Here is a 22,390-nt window from a genome sequence, read left to right on the forward strand (position 1 = left end):
ATGCTCCTTTTTGGGTTTTGTTATTTTGATCACGTCTTTATAAAAAAACAAACAAAAAAAAGACATAACTTTGTAACAAACTGTACTTTCTAGCTTCACCACTTAGTATTCCATGCGATGTACTGTAAAGCTGGCAAAAAATTCCAAATGAGGCAAAAATTGGCAAAAAACACATTTTTGCTATTCTCTCGTGAGCTCTGTTATATACGGCTTTCACACTGTGCTCCAAATATCACCTCTCCTATATTTTTTGGGTAGGTATCATTACGGAGATACCAAATCTATATAGGTGTGATTATGTTTTGATATATTTAAACTTTTGTACAAAAAATAAACAGACCCCCTAGGGTCCTAGAGCCCTGCTGGGCCTGATCACTCCAGAAGATTGTAACAGAGGTGCCTGAATGATAGGCCTGGGAGTCTTGGAGAGACTCCCGGCTGTTGTAAAAACTGATCACTGCCTCCTGATCATGCCTTGAGAGGTGACAATCAAAGCCACTATGGTGGCTCCAATATGGTAGCTTTTCTTGTGGCATTTAAAATGGTTAAAACCCATGAAGGACTCCTGCACAGTGTAACAGCTTGTGAAGCTTTGGTAACACCCCTAAAGCCCTTCTGGCTCATTAGCTTAATTATAAAAGTTGATTTTAAAATGAAGGAAGGTCCATGAAAGAAGTTCACTGACCACGGAGAGCCCTGATCTCAACCCCACTGGACACCCAAAAGATGAACTTAAAAAACTTATAGAAAGCTTTTCAAGAAGAGGTCAAACCAATTGAGCTACAAAAGGGGAAATAAGTATAATGTGTTAATGTCCTAATGAATTCTATCCATACAGAGTAGATACAAAGTTTGGGCTTTACCCACAGAATAGGTGACAAGTGCCTAAAAGCAGGGGGTCTTGCTGGATTTTTAAAGTGCCATCTTAATTTTATGTTAATAGAAAACATTTGAAGACTGAGATGTTCCAAGAGTAAACCAAAGACTAATGAGAACCGCAGGGTTTAATGATAGCATAGACGGCGTATATAAAATCATAGATAATAATACATTAGAAGACCTAAACAGAAAACAAATGGAAATCTGAAGTTCTAATAAAATAACACTACAATGTAATAATATATAATCAGTATCACTCAGAACGGTCCACGATCCACAGCATCCAATCATGGCGCAGCTGTTATTTTTATGCAGCAGTTTAAGAGATAAAACCTGAGCTCTTATTGGTTGCTGTGACCCAGCTTCTCAGTTCTGATAAATGAGACCAATGCCTGTGAGGTTTTTAATCCACTTTTCTTTGCAATTTATTTTTTTCCGGCTGAAAGAAGTGTTCTTCAATGGCGTCCGCAAGGTCGTTCAGCTCCTTCTTCAGCTGATTGTAGTCACTGTGAAGACATTAATAGTGTAGGGTTAAAGGGCAGCTCCGCACATAATACATGAAAGCACTTACTGCCAGGATACAAAACAATAACAATGCAATAAAACAACATCCAAGTCTTCTGTCGGGATAGGATACATTCAGAATCACACAATATACCTGTTTCCAGGTGCGGCACACAGCTCTGCGTAATATTTTATTTTGGGTTCAGTACCGCTGGTCCTCATGGTTGCCACTCCACCATTGCCAAATGTGAAGGTGATCATCTGACTGCTCTTACTAGTTGGGAGAATCTGCAAGAAACAATTAGGATTTAATGGGGTGGATAAACAAGGCTGGATATACACATTCAATTAGTGCCTTGAAGGGGTTGTACCAAGTAGAATTGTAATGGACAGGGGATACAGTGTTATTGGTGGAGGTACAACTGCTCCGATCCCCACCATTTACAAGAATGGGATGTCTGCTGATTGCAAAATTGGGGGTTCCATTCTCACTAATTGAAAGAAGACTGTGGGAGCAGTGGAAACTGCTGAGGTATCTCAGGCACAATTCTACAAGCCTTTCTACGGCGGCGCGTCAGAAGAAGATTTCGGGACACCGGGTCCTGCAAGTGCCGGTGTCGGGCTGTTGTCTTACAGCCCAGACCCGGCACTAACACCCGGGATCAGAAGAACTCTGATCCCGGGTGTCTAACCCCTTACACGCCGCGGTCAAGCATGAACGCGGCGTGCAAGTGTGTCCCCAGGGATCGCACCCCCCGGTGTGCTTACCGGGGGGATCCAATCGTTCCTGCTGCTGCCCCCGGGTCCGGCGAGTGACCCGGGGCTTCTGGCTCCTCTACCCGCCGGGGGACCCGGCTGTGTGTAACTGAGCATGCGCAGTGTAAACTATACACTGCAATACAAGTGTATTGCAGTGTAAAGGCTTGAACAAGTGATCGGACTATCGTTTGTTCAAGCCAAGAAGTACAAAATGTAAAAAAGTTAAAAAAAAAAAAGAGAAATCAATTTATTATATAATTAAATAAATGAAATAAAAGTCCCATAATCTCCGCTGTTACACATGAAATGCAAATAAAGTAAATAAAACACGTACATATTTGGTACCCGTCTGTATTAATCTGTACAATAAATCTAAATCAATACTGAACCCGCTCGGTGAACGACGTAAAAAAAAAACTTGAAAAACCGTAATATACAATTTTCCATCAAACACCATCACAAAAAATAATCTAAAAAGTGATCAAAAAAAGTTACGTTCCCTAATATGATACGACTGAAAAGAACAACTGTTTTCGCAAAAAATAAGTCCTCAACCAGATCTGACAACAGAAAAATACAGAAGTTATGGCCCTGAAAAGTTGTCAATAGTAAAAACAATGCGATATTCTCCAATATTGGTTTTGCTCAGGAAAATTGAGCAAAGATAAGAAAAACTATATAAATGAGGTATCACCGCAGTCGTAGTGAACCAGAGAATAAAGATAAAATATTATCAATATCATATGTTTGCATTACCAAAAAAAAAAAAATGTATAGGTCGTACAATGAGACAATACAAATCTGCTGTGAATGGCACCTCCATTCATCCTATGCCCGGCCGTGCGCCCATACAGCAGTTACCACCACATATGGGGTATCAGTACACTCGAGAGGAATTGGGCATCAAAGGTTGCAGTGCGTTTCATCATTTAATTTATTCTGAAACTGTCAGTGTGGCCTAAATGAATGTATTTTCAAAAAAAATTCCATAGTTTCTAAATCGCAGGTCCATATTGTTTTAACCCATGTGAAACACTTAAAGGGTTAATGGACTTAATAGAAGTTGTTTTACATACATTGAGGGGTGAAGTTTCTATAGTGGGGTAATTTATGGGGTTTTACTATTATTTAGGCCTCTCAAAGTCACTTGAAAGCTGAGTTGTCCCTCAAAATGTGAGTTTTGGCAATTTTCATTAAAGTGAGAAAAATCTCACTAAAATCTAACTAAAGTTCTGCACCTCATAACATCCTAGAAAAGTGAGAGGATGCATAAAATATCATCTCAACATAAAGCAGACATTCCGTAAATGTTAATTATCAAACTTTTTGGGTAGTTTTACTTCCTGTCTGGAAAGCAGAACATTTCAAACTTGGAAAATGAAGAATTTTTACAAACTTTTGCCAAATTTTTACTTTTTTTCAGAACGAATCGCAAAACTTATCACTTAAATTTTACAACTTACATGAAGTACAATGTGTCACGAGAAAACATTCTCAAAATCACCCGGATATGTTAAAGCGTTCCGAAGTTATAACCAATTATCGTGAGACAGGGCAGATTTGAAAAATCGAGTCTGGTCATTGAGCTGAAAACTAGTGTCGGTGATAAGGGGTTAATACAAGTCATGATATCACTCTTGCACCACTTACATCTCCTGTGTGGCTTTGTAGCATGACGTCAGTGTATACGCGGGCGCCTCTCCTGATTGAATTATAGGTTTATTATAAGGAGAGGCTCAGGCACACTTGCAGCATATTGATGAGCCTATTAGTTACAGGTAGTAAAGCAGAGATTGAATGGATTGTGGGGCCGCACGTCTATTCCTGGCAACATCGAGTTTTTCCACTTTAGTTCAGAACAACCACTTAAACTGACAACAAGAAACACCAGCAAGCATTAAATTATAATAAATGGAGGGAGGCTTTAGGTTTAAGGTTCACCTCTCCTGACAATTTTGCTCTGGTAAATAATATTCCCCATGATAAACTTCACTCAGTGGCATAACTAGGAGCATAGCAGACTTCTGAAGGGGACCCCCTGCAGGCTTAAAAATATACATATTACATTCCTATATACATAAACATACAGTTCATTACTCATACATACACATTTATATACTGTTTCACACATATAGAACATATACACATCACATATACACACATATAGTGCCATATACAGACATACAGCTTACATACACACATAATGTACACTATATACACATACAGCATATAAACATCACAGATACACACACATAAACAATATATTCCACAATGTGCAGCGTAATATGTATATAATGGTGCACATTCGTCTTCTTTAGTGTCAGGTCAGATGTCAGGGGGCCCCCTGACACTGTGGGCCTCATAGTGGCTGCTATGGCTGCTACCGCTGTAGTTACGCCTCTGACTTCCCAGGATTGCTAAGATTTGGTGTGAGAATATAGTGAGAAGGATTATCCCACTGTCCTCCCACCAGGCAAAGATGATACAGTCTCTAGTTGCCCATGTGATGCTCTCCTGATGCATCATGGGTAACATAAAATAAAACACACAGGTAGATAACTGTAAAAAGCCTGTACACAAGTGAGTTTGCTCCGACAAAGTGCTCTTTTCCTTACAGGATTTACCAGACGTAATTTAGAATCACTGAACTGAACACAGCATGTCCACACAGGGAAGGAACCAAGTATTATTTCTGGAGTGTCTCTGTGACTGTTCACATTTGACCCTTCTTCTTACAAAGCAGTAAGACTGCAACCAAGGAGCAGGGATGAATCTTACTATGACAAAGGAACTCAAGCTTCTCACATCCAAATGCACATATTCCACAAAGTTCCCTTGAAACACCTGAAGTAAAAATTCTCTGAAAACATAACTGGATCACAACTTTTTACAAGATAAAGATGAGAGGAAACCTCAAAACTTACAGCTTTGTTATCAGGCTGGCTGTCATCATACCCTGTGGTCAGGTCACGGACCCCGGTCACCTCAAATTTACCACACAGTTTGGGGTATTTGGAGTCTCCATCATAGTTGCGTAAGTTGTCAAACAAGTTTTGGATAGTGGTTTGGTCGTAGCACAGGAAATAGGAATTCCTGCTGATGTGGTAGCCATACCTGCCACAAAAAAATATGAAAAAATTAAAAAATAATCGTAAAAAAAAAAAAAATAATGATAATAACATATAGTCCAAACAAAATGATACAAGAGCCAGACATTTTATGTCTGATAAGGTAAGAGACAGGAGGCTTCACTTTACATCTGTATAACAGTTCTCCACTGCTTTATTGAGATGTATATTGGTAAATTTCCCAATATCAAAAAATTTACAAAAACGTGAGGTAAAGTGGCCAACCCCTTTAATGTATAACAAGCCCTGGGTGAATATACATAGAATAGCCCCATAAGGGGAGATTTATCAGAAATGTCTGAGAGCAGAACTGTTCTAGTTGTCCATGGCAACCAATCAGAGCTCATCTTTCATTTTCCCACAGCTGTTTATAAAATTAAAGCTGATCTCTGATTGGTTTCCATGGGCAACTAGAACAGTTTTACCTCAGACACATCTGATAAATTAGACTCTAATGCTAATAGATGGATTTCTAGCTTCCCTGTCACTTTGTTAGGAGGCTACTCGATGTGACGTGTCTGGGATGAGACAACCACTTTAAGTTATTACAAAAAATGAATTCCAAGTGGCTTTTCCGGGAATTCAAGATTGATGGCTGTTTTTCGGATACGTCATCAAGGGGGTCTGACTCATACACTTGTCTCTGCAATGCCAGGTTTATTATCCACAGAACATGCTACAGCAAATCAAGCTATGATACTGATTGAGAGATCTCCAATATTTTACCCCACCCCCTTAAAGGGGTTATCAGTGAATATACATTTATCTTATATCCAAAGCATACGGGATAAATGTCTTATTGCGAGGGGGTTTTAACCTCTGAGACTACTGGCAATCAGCAGAATAAGGGACCACAAGTCCCCATGATCTTAGATGTGTATGCTCTTATGTTATTACTCTGCAATGTCTTATGTTGTCTGTAAGCCGTTCTCCGACTGAAGGACACCCGACTTACAGACGATCCCTAGTAACAGACGGACCTCTCTGCCAATGTGACCTTTCTGGATACGATACTCTAGTCCCAGGCTGCAATGATCAGATGTAAGGTGTCTGTAATGGAGTTTTATTGATAATCCTTGTTCTCATGACAGTACAAAATTTTTAAATTCAATTGTCACTGGGACAAAAAAATTTTTGTCTGGATCTACAATCATAAAATACACAGTTCCGACTTACATACAAATTCAACTTAAGAACCTATTTTGTATGTAACCCGGGTACTTCCTGCATGTGGATGCAGAATATTATGGAGCTATATAGATAAAGATTTATTATAATTATTATTATCTTTCCTATACATAATGGGACCAATTTGTAAGCCCCATAAAAACAGAAATAGCACAGCAAATAAGTCAGATTCTGGGTACGGGAGGTCAGGGTCGTACTTCCAGTCCCCCCTGTTTTTGAAAATGTTGGACCCTCAGTGATTAGATATTTATATCTATTCTGTGTTCTCTGATACCATCCACTTATAGCCAACAGCACAGAAACCGCAGGCCACTAGGTGTGAACACAACCAGAGCCCGGCCAGGAGTCAATGTAGTCTCCCTATGTGCAGTCTTCATCCCACAACCTAACAACTTAGCGACATGTCAATGGGCTTTCTATAACATTGCGCTCATCTGTGTGTATGACTGTGAGCTCCACAAGGCACATAGACGGACGTGAGGGGTTATAATCACTGTACAGCGCACATACAATACACACAGCTTACTTGTTGAATATGGCATCCAGCTGCTGAGACAAGGTGAGGTTCTTGGTCGCTAGATAACTGGCCATTTCTGCAGCGATAACAGCGGCACTTACTCCATCTTTGTCCAACACCAAGGGGGAGCACATGTAGCCTATGACATCAGACAAGTAAAAGGTTAATAGTCACTGTATGCTTTACCATGATTGACAGATCATTCACTTACCACGTCACATTACAACGCTGCATCTACTCCAACCCATCAACATGTCATAGTCTCTATAGTAATAGTGTCCAGCAGATAGGCTCCATATACATGTACAATTCTATATGGATACTTGGCTACATTTATACTGAAAATTCAGGGCCAGATGTGTAAATTGACTGGGACCAATAGAGGCCAAAAAATCCCACTAACTATAATGGGGTCCATGGGGATTCCATTAGAACATCCACCATTTCCTGAATATATTGAATAAAAGATATGACAAAAATATAGGAAACCAAGAACAGCCACTGCCATGTGTGTGGCGCTGTGCCTGGTAAAGTATGACATGGATGCCCTTTGTAATAATCCATTTGTTGCCGTGTGTATCCACAGCGACCCCCCCATACCCTTCATTCCCTCACCTATTGCTTCCTCAAATGCAAACAAGACGCTCTTCCCTTGGTCAATGAGTTCTTTAGCTCTATTTCCCATCCACTTGAACCCGGTGAGTGTTTCCTGCAGGTAGAAGATCAGGACGGTTAGTACATCATGTAGTATATTATTATATAGTTATACTGACTATAGATACAAGGGGGTTTAGAGAACCTCAAAGTGGAAGCCTTCCTGCACGGCAATGGCACGCAGGATCTTGGAGGAGACGGTGCTGGCCAGCATGTAGACGTTCTTCACAGCGCCGCGCTCCGGGTTCTGCTCTTTCCAGCAGGTGAAGATCCACCAGCCGAGGAGAGCGCCAAGTTCATTACCAGAGAAGACCTTCCAGTCGCCACTGAAAAGTAATGAACATTACTGGGTGCAGAGAAGGAGCGCCATCTACACCTGTACGATCTGATACAAGCCCCTTCTATAGTCTACACTTGTGATACAATCCCTTTAAGAAGAAAGTATAACCTAGGGATTACACTTCCACCTACAGATCGTTGTATTTCGCTCTTCTGCATCATCTCTTCTTCGTCATAACTTCCACTAGTAGCGCCGATTGTGGATGTTACACTTAAATGGCAACAGCAAAGCTGCTTTTTCACAAGGAACTCCCCATGTCATTTGGAGTGAGAAGTCCCAGGGTAAATGGTGATTTTGCCAGCAGCATTTAAAGCGTTAACTGGCAATGGTGAGCCGAAACTTCTGGAATAAGTCCGGGTTCTAGGCACCCACCCGAATAATAACTGCTCAGTATTGCTGTGATGTGTGAGCAGGATCCCATAACACAGCATGTACACATGGCCGCACATCACATAATTCATCCTCGCGAGTCACGGCAGATCTTATTCACTGAATAATAAGATGATGTCCTGAAGATTTATGTCTGCAACTGTGGCTGGTCAGGGGAGATCATATATAGGTACATAAACCATAAATGTATGCTAGTTTCTGGCATAGAAGCCCTGAAATAAGTGCAATTTCTTGTGCACTGCAAGACATTGCGATTATTTCTGCAGCTACGCGACCTCCACGCCATGTGGACGTGGCTGCCGATATGTGCCGTTCCTGCCCCCTGCCTGTGTACATTCTAAAAATCTGTGAACATTTGCAGGTTTTTATCCAAAACTATGCCTGGCGCAGTCTTGCCCAGCGACGTGGCTGCCCAACGGATACATCAAGAAGCATAGGACTCTTGATTTACCTAACACAATAGGGGGGCCGTGGCCTATATTTGCACACAAGCGCCAACATGGATAAACCCCCCCTTTCCAATAGCAGTTATCACGTGTAACTATAATTGGTAGGTAACAACCTACAGACCCCCTTATAATACACACTCACTGATCAGATCTGATCAATCAATATCCTTGCAATGTATCTGTCCTGCCCACAATATAAGACCATACCCTCAGCACCGCTCCACCGCCTCACCTCTCCTGCTTCTCCGCCACAGCAAGACGGTCAGCATCGGGGTCATTTGCCAGGATAATCCGGGCGCCTTCTTTATCAGCCAGCTCGAAGGATAATTTCTGAAAATTTTAGAATTATGAGATAACCAAGATAATATTGTGATTTCTATCCAATCACATGGGTAAAATGGTACAACATGATGTGGCAGTGTGAATGAGGCTTGAGACCAGTGATGGAGAACCTTTTAGAGACCAAGTGCACAAACTACAACCAAAGCCCACTTACTTATGGCAAAGTGCCAACACAGCAATTCAAGTAGTAAGTTATTGCTCCCTTTTCTGTCACAGCTTTCAATCGTAATGATATTCTAGCTCTGTCCAAACCTTCTCGCTCCTCCTTCTGTCCCAGGCAGCCAAATAGAAGTCCCAGAGTCAACATCTGCAAAGAGTTTGTATGTTCTCTCCGTGTTTGTGTGGCTTTCCTCCGGGTCCTCCGGTTTCCTCCCATACTCCAAAACATACTGGCAGTTTGATTAGATTGTGAGCCCCATAAGGGACAGGGACTGATTTGCTCTGTGCAGCGCTGCGTAATCTGTGTGCGCTATTTAAATAAAGAATTATTATTATTAATTAAATATATGTTTTAGAATAGCACATCATTGGCCTGCAGGAGGAGGTCCAGTCTGGGTAATGGCTTGGGTGTCAAAAGAGAGGGGTCTGAGTGCCATCCCTGGGACCCATGTGAAAGGTTTGCCACCACTGGTATACAGTAAATATGTGTATTATACCTTAAAGCTTCCTTACACTGCCACCTGGTGGCCAGATACTGACAAAGCACAGCTTACACTGAAGCAATGCAGAGTATGTCGCCCTCTACAGCTCTGACTACAAGTAACACATCTCTACAATCTCTGTGAAGGAGCCCGTGGAAACTAACCCGTATGTTGGTTGCATTTAGAAACACAATTCAATAGCATCGGGGATAAGTAATTCCTGAATGTTGATGCATTAAAACCTAAAGCTTGCATTCAGCAACTAACCACACGTATTAAGCCTTGTTATAGCGCCACATCTGACCATGGTGTGTGCTGGTATTGCAGCTCATCGGTATAGAAATGAATGGAGCTTAGTTGCAATACCACACACACTACCCATGGTCACGGTGGCACTGTTTTTGATGGAAAGCAGCATATTTTAAAACCCCAGACAATGCATTGCATGCTTCTACTCCTTTAGTGTATCTCAGCAATGATTGGGCCTCCTAAATGGTCAGTGTGTCATGTAGTAACTTGTAAGAGCAGAATCACCATAGCCACGAGAGCTATTTTAGTAACTGATTGAAGGTAAGATTTGAGGTGTAGTTTAGCGTACCAGAACTCCTTTGCCCTCCTCAGGATTTGGGTATTTGACTGTAGGAAATTCTGGATCTGGGTCCTTTTGTTGGGGGACGGCGAGTGGGGGGCTGAAGCTGAAAGCCTGGAATGCCGACTGTACAAACTCATGGCCCACGCCGTGTACTGATGTGTGCACAAACTTCAGCTTGGACTTCTTGTTTATGTCTCTGAAACAAACAGCGATTCATGACAATAACAACACAAGATCCAACAAAAAAACCCCCAAACAACAGCAACATTAATACACACAATGAAGTATGGGTGGTAACTAGTAATAGCCAGAAGTAATGGTCATAACCACCCATGACCGTCCTGTCTGCAGATAGGACACAATGTGCAATGTGCAATCTGCTCAGCTCATTCTGCTCTATAACATGCTGCCTGCAGATAGGACACTATGTACAATCTGCTCAGCTCCTCCTGCTCTATAACATGCTGCCTTGCAGATAGGAGACTATGTACAATCTGCTCAGCTCCTCCTGCTCTATAACATGCTGCCAGCAGGTAGGACACTATGTACAATCTGCTCAGCTCTTGTTGCTTTATAACATGCTGCCTGCAGATAGGACACTATGTGCAATCTGTTAAGCTCTTCCTTTTCTATAACATGCTGCCTGCAGATAGGACACTTTGTACTCAGCTCCTCCTGCTCTATAACATACAGCCTGCAGATAGGACACTATATACATATACTATGTACTCAGCTCATCCTGCTCTATAACATACTACTTGTAGATGTCTTAGAAATCCACCTACTTACCTGTGGTAGCAATGTGTCTGTATGTCAGAAAAGTAATCTTTGTTGATGGAGCTGAAAGGATCTTTGAGGAGGGGGCTGTCATCGATAAGAGAGTCATCCCAGGCGTGTGGCCATGGCTCCAGATTGTCCTCAATCGCCAGTGCAATTCCCTTGTCATGCGGAGGAATGATCTGAGCTCCATTCTCCCAATAAACCTACATTAGGAATAAAAAGTACATTTATGCGGGGAGGAGGTGACCCCTGTATAATACAGCTTGGATTATTAACAATAAAAATATTTATTTGTATAGCGCCATCATATTCTGTAGCGCTTAACAAATCATAGGGGACGTATAGACATATAATACAGAGTACAAACAGTCATATGGAGCAATAGGAGTGAGGGCCCTGCTCACAAGAGCTTACAGTCTATGAGGATGAGGGGGTGACACAAGAGCTTACAGTCTATGAGGATGAAGGGTGACACAAGAGCTTACAGTCTATGAGGATGAGGGGTGACACAAGAGCTTACAGTCTATGAGGATGAAGGGTGACACAAGAGCTTACAGTCTATGAGGATGAAGGGGGTGACACAAGAGCTTACAGTCTATTCCATACATTTCTATAACTGCCTATAGCAAGAGTATTAGGATCAGCATCAATTAACTCCCGGGAGAGGACTTGTAGGCTCTTGTATGAATGACAGCATTATACAGGTGTGCTCCGTACTGAGCTGACAGTCTGCTCCCCCTGCTATGTACCGAGAGGCTCAATCACAGTAAAGACAGGGAGAATGTGAACGCCTACACACAGTAGCAGCAGCAGAGATACACGAGGCCTACAGCAGAGTGCAGAGGTGGAGGCGACTAGAGATAAGCTATAGATAACACACACGAGCAGTGTCACGAGGGTTAAACATTGCAGGAATGATGTTGTTCCAGTTCATGAGATCTGCTGTAGGTAGCAGCAATGTATACGATTCACATTCAGACTGTATTACTCCCAGGCTGCGTTCACACCCTGCAATTGAACTGTGTTTTGAAGCGCAATTCAAACACCACTTGGAGGATTTAATCCCAATACGTGTTTATAGCTGAACTCTTGCAGGAACTAGTACTGTATGTTTTGTATTGTTTACATGCAATATGCTGCCTAACATTTTTTAACTTTAAGGAAATCTACCATCAAAATCTATCATGTTAAACCAGGGACACTTATTCCTAGATCCGGGCACCGTGACTGTAGTAATCTTTGGCTAATTTTCCTTCTAATATCAACTTGCAAATTTATGCTAATACGCCAGAAGGGCTCTTACCAGAGACACTCCAAGCTGTAGCTTTACAAGCTGTTACACTGTCTCACCCTCCCACTTTGTTCCTGCTCAGCCCTTGACCCTTTCCTCTTTTCCCGATGTAATCTCACTGCAACACAGGATCAGCACACAGTGGGGGAGGGAAGTTCTCCTTGCACAGTGTAACAGCCTGTGAATCTGCAAAGATCATTTTACAAGGAAGGCATGGCTAACAAATATAAGAAGATTACCACAGTCACGGTGCCTGGATCTATGAGTAAGTGTAAACCAAGTACACGTAGATGCTGGTGTGTGACCCCTCTATCAGGATCCTCTCTTCTTTTAGTTTCTTATGCCCTTGTTTTTACAAATAATAAGTCTTAAAAAATGATACAAATACTGTTAATGGAGACTGAAGCCCCTCAGGTTAATTTGCATAATTGTTAAAGCATTTTTTTTAAACAAGGGAAAAAGAAGCTAAAATAATCGGAGATCCTACCAGATGGCCACACAGCAGTATGTCAGTGTGCTTGGTGTACAACCCTTCATCCTGGTAGATGTCCTTTAAGGTAATTGCTCCTATATGTAGACATATGGTAATCTTATCCTTTAGCCATAACCTTTAAACCTGTGAAAATTACGTTGTCAACCTTTATCTACAAGGAATCTAGTAACAACAAAACACATTATAAGTTTATTGTATCGATGGAACGACCTCTTTAATATTCCAGAGCTGTGATAATAGCACCACTTACCTTGTATCCATTGTCCTGCTTTGGATTGTGGGAGGCAGTGACCATTATCCCAGCACACAGATTAAGGTGGATCACGGTGTACGGCTACGAAGAAACAAAAAGAGAGAGGTCTGCTTCATAGAAACGTTATAATAATAATAATACATAATAGGGGACTGACACAAGACATATACAATGGAAATATCTAGGAATCTGGAAGAGGCTTTCCCAACACTCAAAATTCTCTAAGCTTTGAAAAGCCACTACAATAGGGCCAGCTGCAGTTCACTGTACAGCCAGGAGGTCAGGGGGGCGCCACTGTGGTCACTTCTTCTTAGGGACCATGAGAGGAAGAAATGCAACAAATGGCTGATCCAAGAGATTTCCCATCACCTTATAAGATGAGGAGATACGTACAACTTACCACAAATGGTGTGGGAGTGATCCCGGAGAAGAGGTAGACTGGAATACCCTGACTGACAAAGGTTGTGGCAGCAAGTCTTGCAAATCTGGTGGAAAAAAATTATATTCATACTTATACGAAGATTCAGTGATGTCCCACTTCTTATTGTCTAAAAGTACCCAGGACTGGTGATGGGGAATATCTATACTAAATATACAATGCATGCCCCACCTACATGACTAAACGTAGTACGACTTTCCCCACCTACGTGAGACACATATTTTGACATTCCCCATATGACGAAATGTATTATGACATGCCCCTCCTACAAGACTTAATATATGTCATGCCCCTCCTACATGACTGAACATAGTATGACTTTCCTCACCTACATATTATGACATGCCCCAAATGCCGAACTGTATTGTGACATGCCCCACCTACATGACTAAACATACTATAAAATACCCCCGCTCCTGTCTAAATGTAGTATGACATTCCCCACTTACATAACTAAGCATACTACAGCATGCCCCACCTCCGGACTAAACATATCATGTAATACCAGGCACTGCCTATGAACAAGAGTGGCGCTGTTTCCATATACACGAGAAGTGTGTATAGGCCAAAAAATCTATACAAATCTTTATTTATTATTGACACCACATAACAAGCATTTAAAAACAACTAAAAAGTACATAAGTACATACAACCTTGACCCATGTATTGAGATCACAATAGATCAATACAAATCACATCACCCCAATAAACAATAGATGTATTGTCTTATTGTTCCTGTCAAAAATAATGAATAAGTGGGAACTTTAAATCGTACATAAAAATGTTTGAAGTGAGTATATACAGTTCACCTTTGACAATATGCATATGATGCTACAGGAACAAAAGGCACACTCTGAAGTGAGAAATGACTGATCAGCGGTACATAGTTACCCATCCATAATGATTGAGATGAACAGAGCGTGCGCAAGGGGCAATGTGGGCGAAAATACGTGTCAATAATAAATAAAGATTTGTATAGATTTTTTTGCCTATACACACTTCTCTTGTTCTTTCTTGTTTGGTAAATTTGGTACTATAGTGTGTTGGCCGTTCTTGGTACCTTTGTACTACTCTTTAGCTGTGCAGGTTTGTTCTATATGATTCTGTTTCCATATACCTATATACACATCTGCTTTCTAATCCTAGGGATGTATAAGACAGATCCAGGGTATGGGAAAGGGGTAGAGCAGACACAACACAAGATATTCGGATAACACAGGGATGTGCCAAGGTTACTGCCCCACATCACAGCCTGCAAATAGGAGCAGCGATTTCCAATCCTTCATGTATCCTACACAGAGTTTCAAAGACTTAATAGCGCCATCCCAGTCCTTAGGTCATGTCTGGTATTGCAGTACAAGTCTGTGCTGTAATACCACACACCACCTGAGTGAGGTGTGGCGCTCATTTGGATGTAACTAGTCTCATCTGTCTTGCTGCACTCTGTACAATCTTCTAGGAATCACATACTATGATGTTGATGCAATTATTTTGTGCAATCTACATTGCATACAATTCTATGGCGGAATCGGAAAAAACCAGACACTACCTGCAATGATCGTACATCCGATATCCACGTAGACTTACAACTAGATATAAAGACTGAATTAAAGTGATGATCCTTTAACCAATCTCATCAGAAGGTGATCATGATCGTGTGCAGAGGTGACGGGTAACTATGCTGTCAGCTGTCATCTCCCACCGGAGTATAATGTGTCATTCACTGACATGGGGAATGAATGGAGGGAGCGTCATGTCCTGGAGCGGACAGCGTGGCCTCCTCACCGTGACTATACATACTACATTTTGTAAATAGGAATACACAATGTATAAATGTTATCCCTGTTAGATAACTTTCTCATCACTGGGACCCCCAAAAGATCATGGGGTCAGGGGTCCCATTCTACTGTGTGATTGTTACATCTCCACCTATTCTGTATAGGACTGCCAGAAAAGCCAGTTTCTTCGTATGTTTAACTAGACAGGGGTAAAGTACTTACATCCATTGCTCCATTCAGTGAATGTAGAGCATGTTAACCCCTACACTGTGGAAGAAAAGTAACCAGAGCTCATTGAGAAAGTGTGCACTCAGCCAAATGTGCATCACTACCTGCTGAATGATGACCCATGGCTGGGCAGAGTGTGCACCTTACTTATTACACTCAATGTGAATGTCCATCAGTACCTCTTACTGCTGCCTCCGCTTTCTGGGTGAGCCCGGGCATCATACCCGATGACCACCCCTCGTTCCTTCAGGTCGCTGATGTTCTTCTCAAGGTATCGGCAGAATCCCTGAGGAAGTAAAACAAAAAGGAAGAGACCCTGAGACTCAGAGAACCTGGACGATGTGGAGGAGTATCATCTTCTCTGTCTCTTCTGTCCTCAGATAGGAGCGAACTCATGACATATAGGACACTTCTGACCTACCTACCAGTTAACTTATGACCTAAGAAGAGCCTCCGCGTATATAATACATCACTGTTTAGAGATTGTAGAGAGAGGCTTGTGCGGAGGTGAAGTTCAGCCATCACCTGCTCAGGAGGTCAGTGACCAATAACTGAGAATAGCGGAGGGCTCTGCTACATCTACAGCCAAGCTGATCATGGGATCGCTACTGTGGCTGTCCAGGATCCTCCTACCATCCCTTTATGTAGAGGACTAGTCCTGGTCACCGCATGTCGTCACACTGTCCTAATACTAGATTTCTTTCATTACAGAAAATCAGGAAATCATTCCCCCGCAGGATCACAGCGTCCAGGAAATTAGATTATGTCACTTCCGACCGGTTAGGAAATTCACATGATAGAAATGAATACTGAATGGGAACATAGTGAACGCTCTGTGTACACACCAGACCATGACCAATGAAAGGTTTTCAGTGTCATCATATACTGTACCATATACCACCCATGGAGAAGATCAAAGCTCCAGAGGAGGAGAATGACATATTGGGGGCTCAAGTATCAAAAATCAGAACCTGTGTGGTCTGGATGATGTATGTGACAGGTAGGTTCTCATGAGGTGAGTACCTTTTGAGGATGTAAGCGTCAGGTAGGTTCCCACAAGGTCAGTAGTTGTGTGGTCTGGATAATGTACAGTATGTGTCAGGTAGGTTCTCACAAGGTCAGTACCTGTGTGGTCTGTATAATACAAGTGTCAGGTAGGTTCCCACAGGGTCAGTACTAGTGTGGTCTGGATAATGTAAGTGTCAGGTAGGTTCCCACAAGGTCAGTACTAGAGTGGTCTGGATAATGTATGTGTCAGGTAGGTTCCCACAAGGTCAGTACTAGTCTGGTCTGGATAATGTAAGTGTTAGGTAGGTTCCCACAGGGTCATTACTAGTGTGGTCTGGCTGATGCATGTGTCAGGTAGGTGCCCACAAGGTCAGTACCTGTGTGGTCTGGATGATGTATGTGTTAGGTAGGTGCCCACAAGGTCAGTACTAGTGTGTTCTGGATGATGCATGTGTCAGGTAGGTGCCCACAAGGTCAGTACCTGTGTTGTCTGGATGATGCATGTGTCAGGTAGGTGCCCACAAGGTCAGTACCTGTGTTGTCTGGATGATGCATGTGTCAGGTAGGTGCCCACAAGGTCAGTACCTGTGTTGTCTGGATGATGCATGTGTCAGGTAGGTGCCCACAAGGTCAGTACTAGTGTGTTCTGGATGATGCATGTGTCAGGTAGGTGCCCACAAGGTCAGTACCTGTGTGGTCTGGATAATGTAAGGGTCAGGTAGGTGCCCACAAGGTCAGTACCTGTGTGGTCTGGATGATGGTCAGGTCATTCATCTGTGACACTCCAGGACCCATGGCCGCTCGAAGTCCTGCCGTCCCAAACTCCATCCTGGAACCGAAACATTTCTCCAGCTCTTCCCTATTCCCGGCAGAGACCAATTTCTTCACCACCTCAGATGTTTTTGGATTCTACAAAAAGAAGAAGGAAACCCCATCATTATAACATGCATAATGTATCAGAATCCTGTCACATATTACATAAACAGCCAGTTACATAAAAGATAGGTTCCTTGGCTTTGTTCTTAAGTTGAATTTGTATTAAGTCGAAACTGTATATTTTATTATTGTATCTCCAGACAAAATTTTTTTTTTGCCCCAATGACAATTGGAGTTTCAGAATTTTTGCTGTAATGGGACCAAGGATCATCAATAAAGCTTCATTACAGACACCTCACAGCTGATCATTGCAGCCTGGGACTATAGTAATGTATCCAGAGAGCTTCACCAGAGGTCACAGTGGGCAGAGGGGTCCGTCTGTAACTAGGGGACATCTGTAAGTCACGTGTCCTTAAGTAGGGGACTGCCTGTACATTCAATGTAATTATTTCAAATTTCACAAGATATTAGAATACAGGATATTACAACATTAATAGTCAGCGTTCACATTATTATTATTATTATATTAGGTTATCATTCACAAGTAGTGATATGAACCAAGGTGCCATATACTCGGCTGTCCAATAGCTATTACACCAAACACTGCAACTACACGCACACTTGGTCAAGCACGTGTACCCTTACTTATCTCTTTTCAGCAGCCTGTCCAGGAACAGCACCACATTTGAGTTTTGTATGGTACAAGTACATGGAGCTGTAATACCAGGCACTGCCCATGAACAAGAGTGGCGCTGTTTCCATATACCTATATACACATCTGCTTTCTAATCCTAGGGATGTATAAGACAGAGCCAGGGTATAGGACTGGGGTAGAGCAGACACAACACAAGATATCGGATAACACAGGGATGTGCCAAGGTTACTGCCCCACATCACAGTCTGCAATTAGAAGCAGCGATTTCCAATCCTCCATGTATCCTACACAGAGTTTCACAGACTGAATAGCGCCATCCCAGTCCTTAGGTCATGTCTGGTATTGCAGTACAAGTCTGTACTGTAATACCACACACCACCTGAGTGAGGTGTGGCGCTCTTTTTGGATGTAACTAGTCTCATCTGCCTTGCAGCACTCTGTACAATCACATACTATGATGTTGATGCAATTATTTTGTGCAATCTACATTGCATACAATTCTATGGCACAATCGGAAATAACCAGACACTACCTACAATGATCGTTCATCCGATATCCCCGGAGACTTACTCCTGGATATAAAGACTGAATTAAAGTCATGATCCTTTAACCGATCTCATCGGAAGGTGGTCGAGCGATCATGATCGCGCGCAGAGGTGACGGATAACTAGGCTGTCAGCTGTCATCTCCCATCGGAGTATAATGTGTCATTCACTGACATGAGGAATGAATGGAGGGAGTGTCATGTCCTGGAGCGGACAATCCTCACCTTGTCCCAGGTCAGCCATGAGGCGGCGGCTGTGTCCAGCGCTTCCCCCGCGGAGCTGCTCTCCTTCCCGGCCATGGCAGCGCTTGTCAGGTCTCTGCTCAGCGATCGGCCCCGTCTCATCCCCTGTGTACACAGCACATCCGGCACCGCAGCGTCACCGCGTCATGTGACCGGTCACGTGATCCCCTCGGAGGGTGGACGGCTGCTGTCACTGACACAAGTCTGCGCTGTGTAGTAGTGTGACCGCAGCCCCGGGGGAAGGTGGGAGGGTGAGAAATGATTTATTAGTCTCTCATCACATATATGAATTGTCTGTATCGTCCTATAACAATGATCACTTCTAAATGAAGAATTTGTGCAGGTTCATACAATTTTAATCTGTTAAGAAAAGTTTTAATATTCCTTCATTTCCATCCTTCTCTCTAGGCTTAGGAGTCCAGTACATGCAATCCTAATCTAGGAAGGAGCTGCAGATCAATAAATAATATATTATGTATATCCTTATACACATAGATAGTCATACTAATCTGCTCAGCTTCTTCTGCTCTATATCATGCTTCCTACAGATAGGACACTATGTACAATCTGCTCTGCTCCTCCTGCTCTATAACATGCTGCCTGCAGATAGGACACTATGTACAATCTGCTCAGCTCCTTATGCTCTATAACATGCTTCCTGCTGTTAGGACACTATGTACAATCTGCTCTGCTCCTCCTGCTCTATAACATGCTGCTTGCAGATAGGACACTATATACATTCTGTTCAGCTCCTCCTGCTCCATAACATGCTGCCTGCAGATAGTGCACTATATACATTCTGCTTAGCTCCTCCTGCTCTATAACATGCTGCCTGCTGTTCGGACACTATATACAATCTGCTCAGTTCCTCCTGCTCTATAACATATTTCCTGTAGATAGGACACAGTGTAGTGCCCGCAGAATGCATTGCATGTTCATGGTTGAAAATATATGTGTTTTATGGCATATTTGAGACAGTGGAAGTTGAATATTAGTCAGTTTTCTGAGGTAGCACATCTCAGAATTGGTGCAGCTCAGAAGACATATAAGGAGGGGTTATGCAAAATGGTTAGGTAGGTTTTGCGAAAGTGTCCCCCTCCATGTCAGAAGCTGTAACATGGGAAACTTAGTAATTGTAGCTTGAAGATACTGCCTGGCAAGGCAACAGTTAACTGGTGTATGTAATGAGCCAATGATCAGTCTGTTATGAAAGCTGGAGTGTGATTGGAGAGGTGCTACCACCTGACCAGGGGGAGTATAAAACCCCTGCTGGGTGAGAGCACATGGTTCAGTCAGAGTGAGAGACTCCATCTTGGAGTGAGACTGCAGTGGGGACAGAATGAGCGGCACATGCCAGTGCTGCCACAGATATCAATCCCAGGAGCCTCCAGTGCCTCTGGCCTACTGCCTGGCACACAGGGCGAGTCTGGAGACTCAAGCCCAGAGCTGCAGCTTACACAATTTGGGCACAGCTCCACCTCAACTATCCCATCCTGCATCTACTATAAGGCTGGTGCACCGTTCCTGCGGACCAGGAGTGCAAACAGAAGATGGGGCAATCACAAGACGCTTTGTTTTTAAATGTTTAACTTTCAAACAGAGAAAGAGAAATTAGAATACCCTATGTAATGCACGATAACAGCGAGTCCACTAAAAGTCAGAGCTAGTAATTACAGGGACTCTTTCAGGGGCTCGGGATATCTTGATGTGTCCACATGACCAGGATCCTAAATAGATCTGCAACATCCCCCACCGGGGCCTAGCCTTTTCTTGGGGCCTGGAGGCAGCCGGGGCCCAGAATACCGGAGTGGCTGGCGGTTTTGGCCTAGGGCACGCTGATGTCACGGTGCTTGCTATGGGGACCCGAGGGCAGTCCCACAGCCTGGCAGGTCTCCAGCAATTGGTGTGTGCAAGAATAATGGAGGGAGAGGCTCATGTACTGGTTCTCCCTGGGGCAACCCATGAGTGTCTGTAAGATAGGTCCCTGGGTAATGGATGGAGAAGCCCGTGGTGGTAGACAGCCGTATCCAGGGATCAGATGGAGGCAACGTTGTGCAAATCAACTCACAGTTCTTTATTGAACAGGTAGCAGGCAATGGGCCTAAATGGTTAAGAGCAGATTCTGGTACTGGAGTGGTCATGGAGAGGGTCCTCAGGAATAGTGCACCAGCCTGGTAGAAGATGCAGGCTGGGATGGAGCTGTGTCCAAGCTGTAGAAGCTGCAGCTCTGGATTCGGGTCTCCTAATTCTGGTCCTGGGATTAGGTTACGTGTCAGCACTGAAGATGTACTAAACACTGTCTCTCTGTACACTCTCAGACTCCTGTAGTCTGGACTGGAGCATGCGGTCTAGAACCTGTGCTCAGAGACGTTGTGCTCTCAAAGAGCTGGTGGTAAAGAGGCCTGTGCTCCTCCCTGAGCAGGGGTTTTATTCTCCCTCTGATCAGGTGGTAGCACCTCTCCAATCACACTCCAGTGTACAATACAGCCAACTCATTGGTCAATAACTTAACTATTGCCTGTTCAGGCAGGATCTACAGCTGCTATTACATAATGACCAGGTTCTAGAACCTTCATAGAGGGTTCATGACTCCCTCCATCAGCTCTTAACCCGGAGAGGGCACTATTTGCAACTAGCAGCCTGCCTATGTATTGGCAGGGGTGTTGCAGATCAGTCCAACATATCTATGACTGGATGGACCAGTGACGGGAGGCTGAAGAAGAATCAAACTGGACATATTTTGTTTTTTTCCTTTAGGTTCAAAAAGCTGTAACCCAGAAAACCATGTGACTGCAGTGTGTACAGAGACCATACAGGACCCCTGATATTAAAGGGGTTTACCACTATTACAAAACTTTTACATTACATAGTCCATGTATTTAGAACAATAACACATACAAAATGATCAATGAAAATGAAACTTGATATCCCATGGAGGTCTGGATTTGCACTGATACTCAAAATCAAGTGGAAAATAAATTTCAGGCTGATCTAATGTCGGTGGAAATGAGCTTCCTACAATACCCCAGCATTCTCCTAGTGAAGAGATTACGTCCAAGGCCTGGATTAGAGCATCAGTAAGCTCCTGTACCATCTGTGGTACAATTTGGCGTCACGCTACAGCCACATGGGGCCTAGCCATGTCATCAATCAGAAGGAATCTAGGACTCACTGCACCTGCACATAGGTCTGAGGATCTCATCCCTGCACCTAATGGCAGTCAGGGTACCTCTGGCAACACATGGAGAGCTGTGCGACCCTCCAAAGAAGTGCCTCCTGTCACGGGTGGACCCGCGACCCACATCGCGGGTCGCGGGCTCCCCCGTGCCTCTCGCTCCCCGCAGGTACTTCTACGAAATTTAAGGGGCCAGCGCGTCATTGATTGGCGCTGGTGATTTCCCAGGAGGCTATTTATATCT

At 43.2% G+C, this 22,390-nt stretch overlaps 1 protein-coding gene across 1 annotated transcript; it reads right to left on the bottom strand.

Annotated features, from left to right (window-relative positions):
• Positions 1 to 986: 986 nt before the first annotated feature.
• PGM2 (phosphoglucomutase 2) lies at positions 987 to 19,166 on the bottom strand. Its single transcript, XM_072125860.1, has 14 exons — positions 18,954 to 19,166; positions 17,395 to 17,562; positions 15,825 to 15,931; positions 13,601 to 13,685; positions 13,198 to 13,281; positions 11,173 to 11,366; positions 10,390 to 10,579; positions 9,041 to 9,138; positions 7,775 to 7,955; positions 7,591 to 7,684; positions 6,985 to 7,114; positions 5,067 to 5,256; positions 1,538 to 1,671; positions 987 to 1,385 (listed from the first exon to the last, which is right to left on the bottom strand). The coding sequence occupies exons 1-14, from the start codon at positions 19,071 to 19,073 to the stop codon at positions 1,283 to 1,285; spliced, it is 1,878 nt and encodes a 625-aa protein (XP_071981961.1). The 5' UTR covers positions 19,074 to 19,166; the 3' UTR covers positions 987 to 1,282.
• Between the last annotated feature and the right edge of the window lie 3,224 nt (positions 19,167 to 22,390).

Source organism: Engystomops pustulosus, chromosome 1, assembly GCF_040894005.1.
Source record: "Engystomops pustulosus chromosome 1, aEngPut4.maternal, whole genome shotgun sequence".
NCBI classification, from domain to species: domain Eukaryota; kingdom Metazoa; phylum Chordata; class Amphibia; order Anura; family Leptodactylidae; genus Engystomops; species Engystomops pustulosus.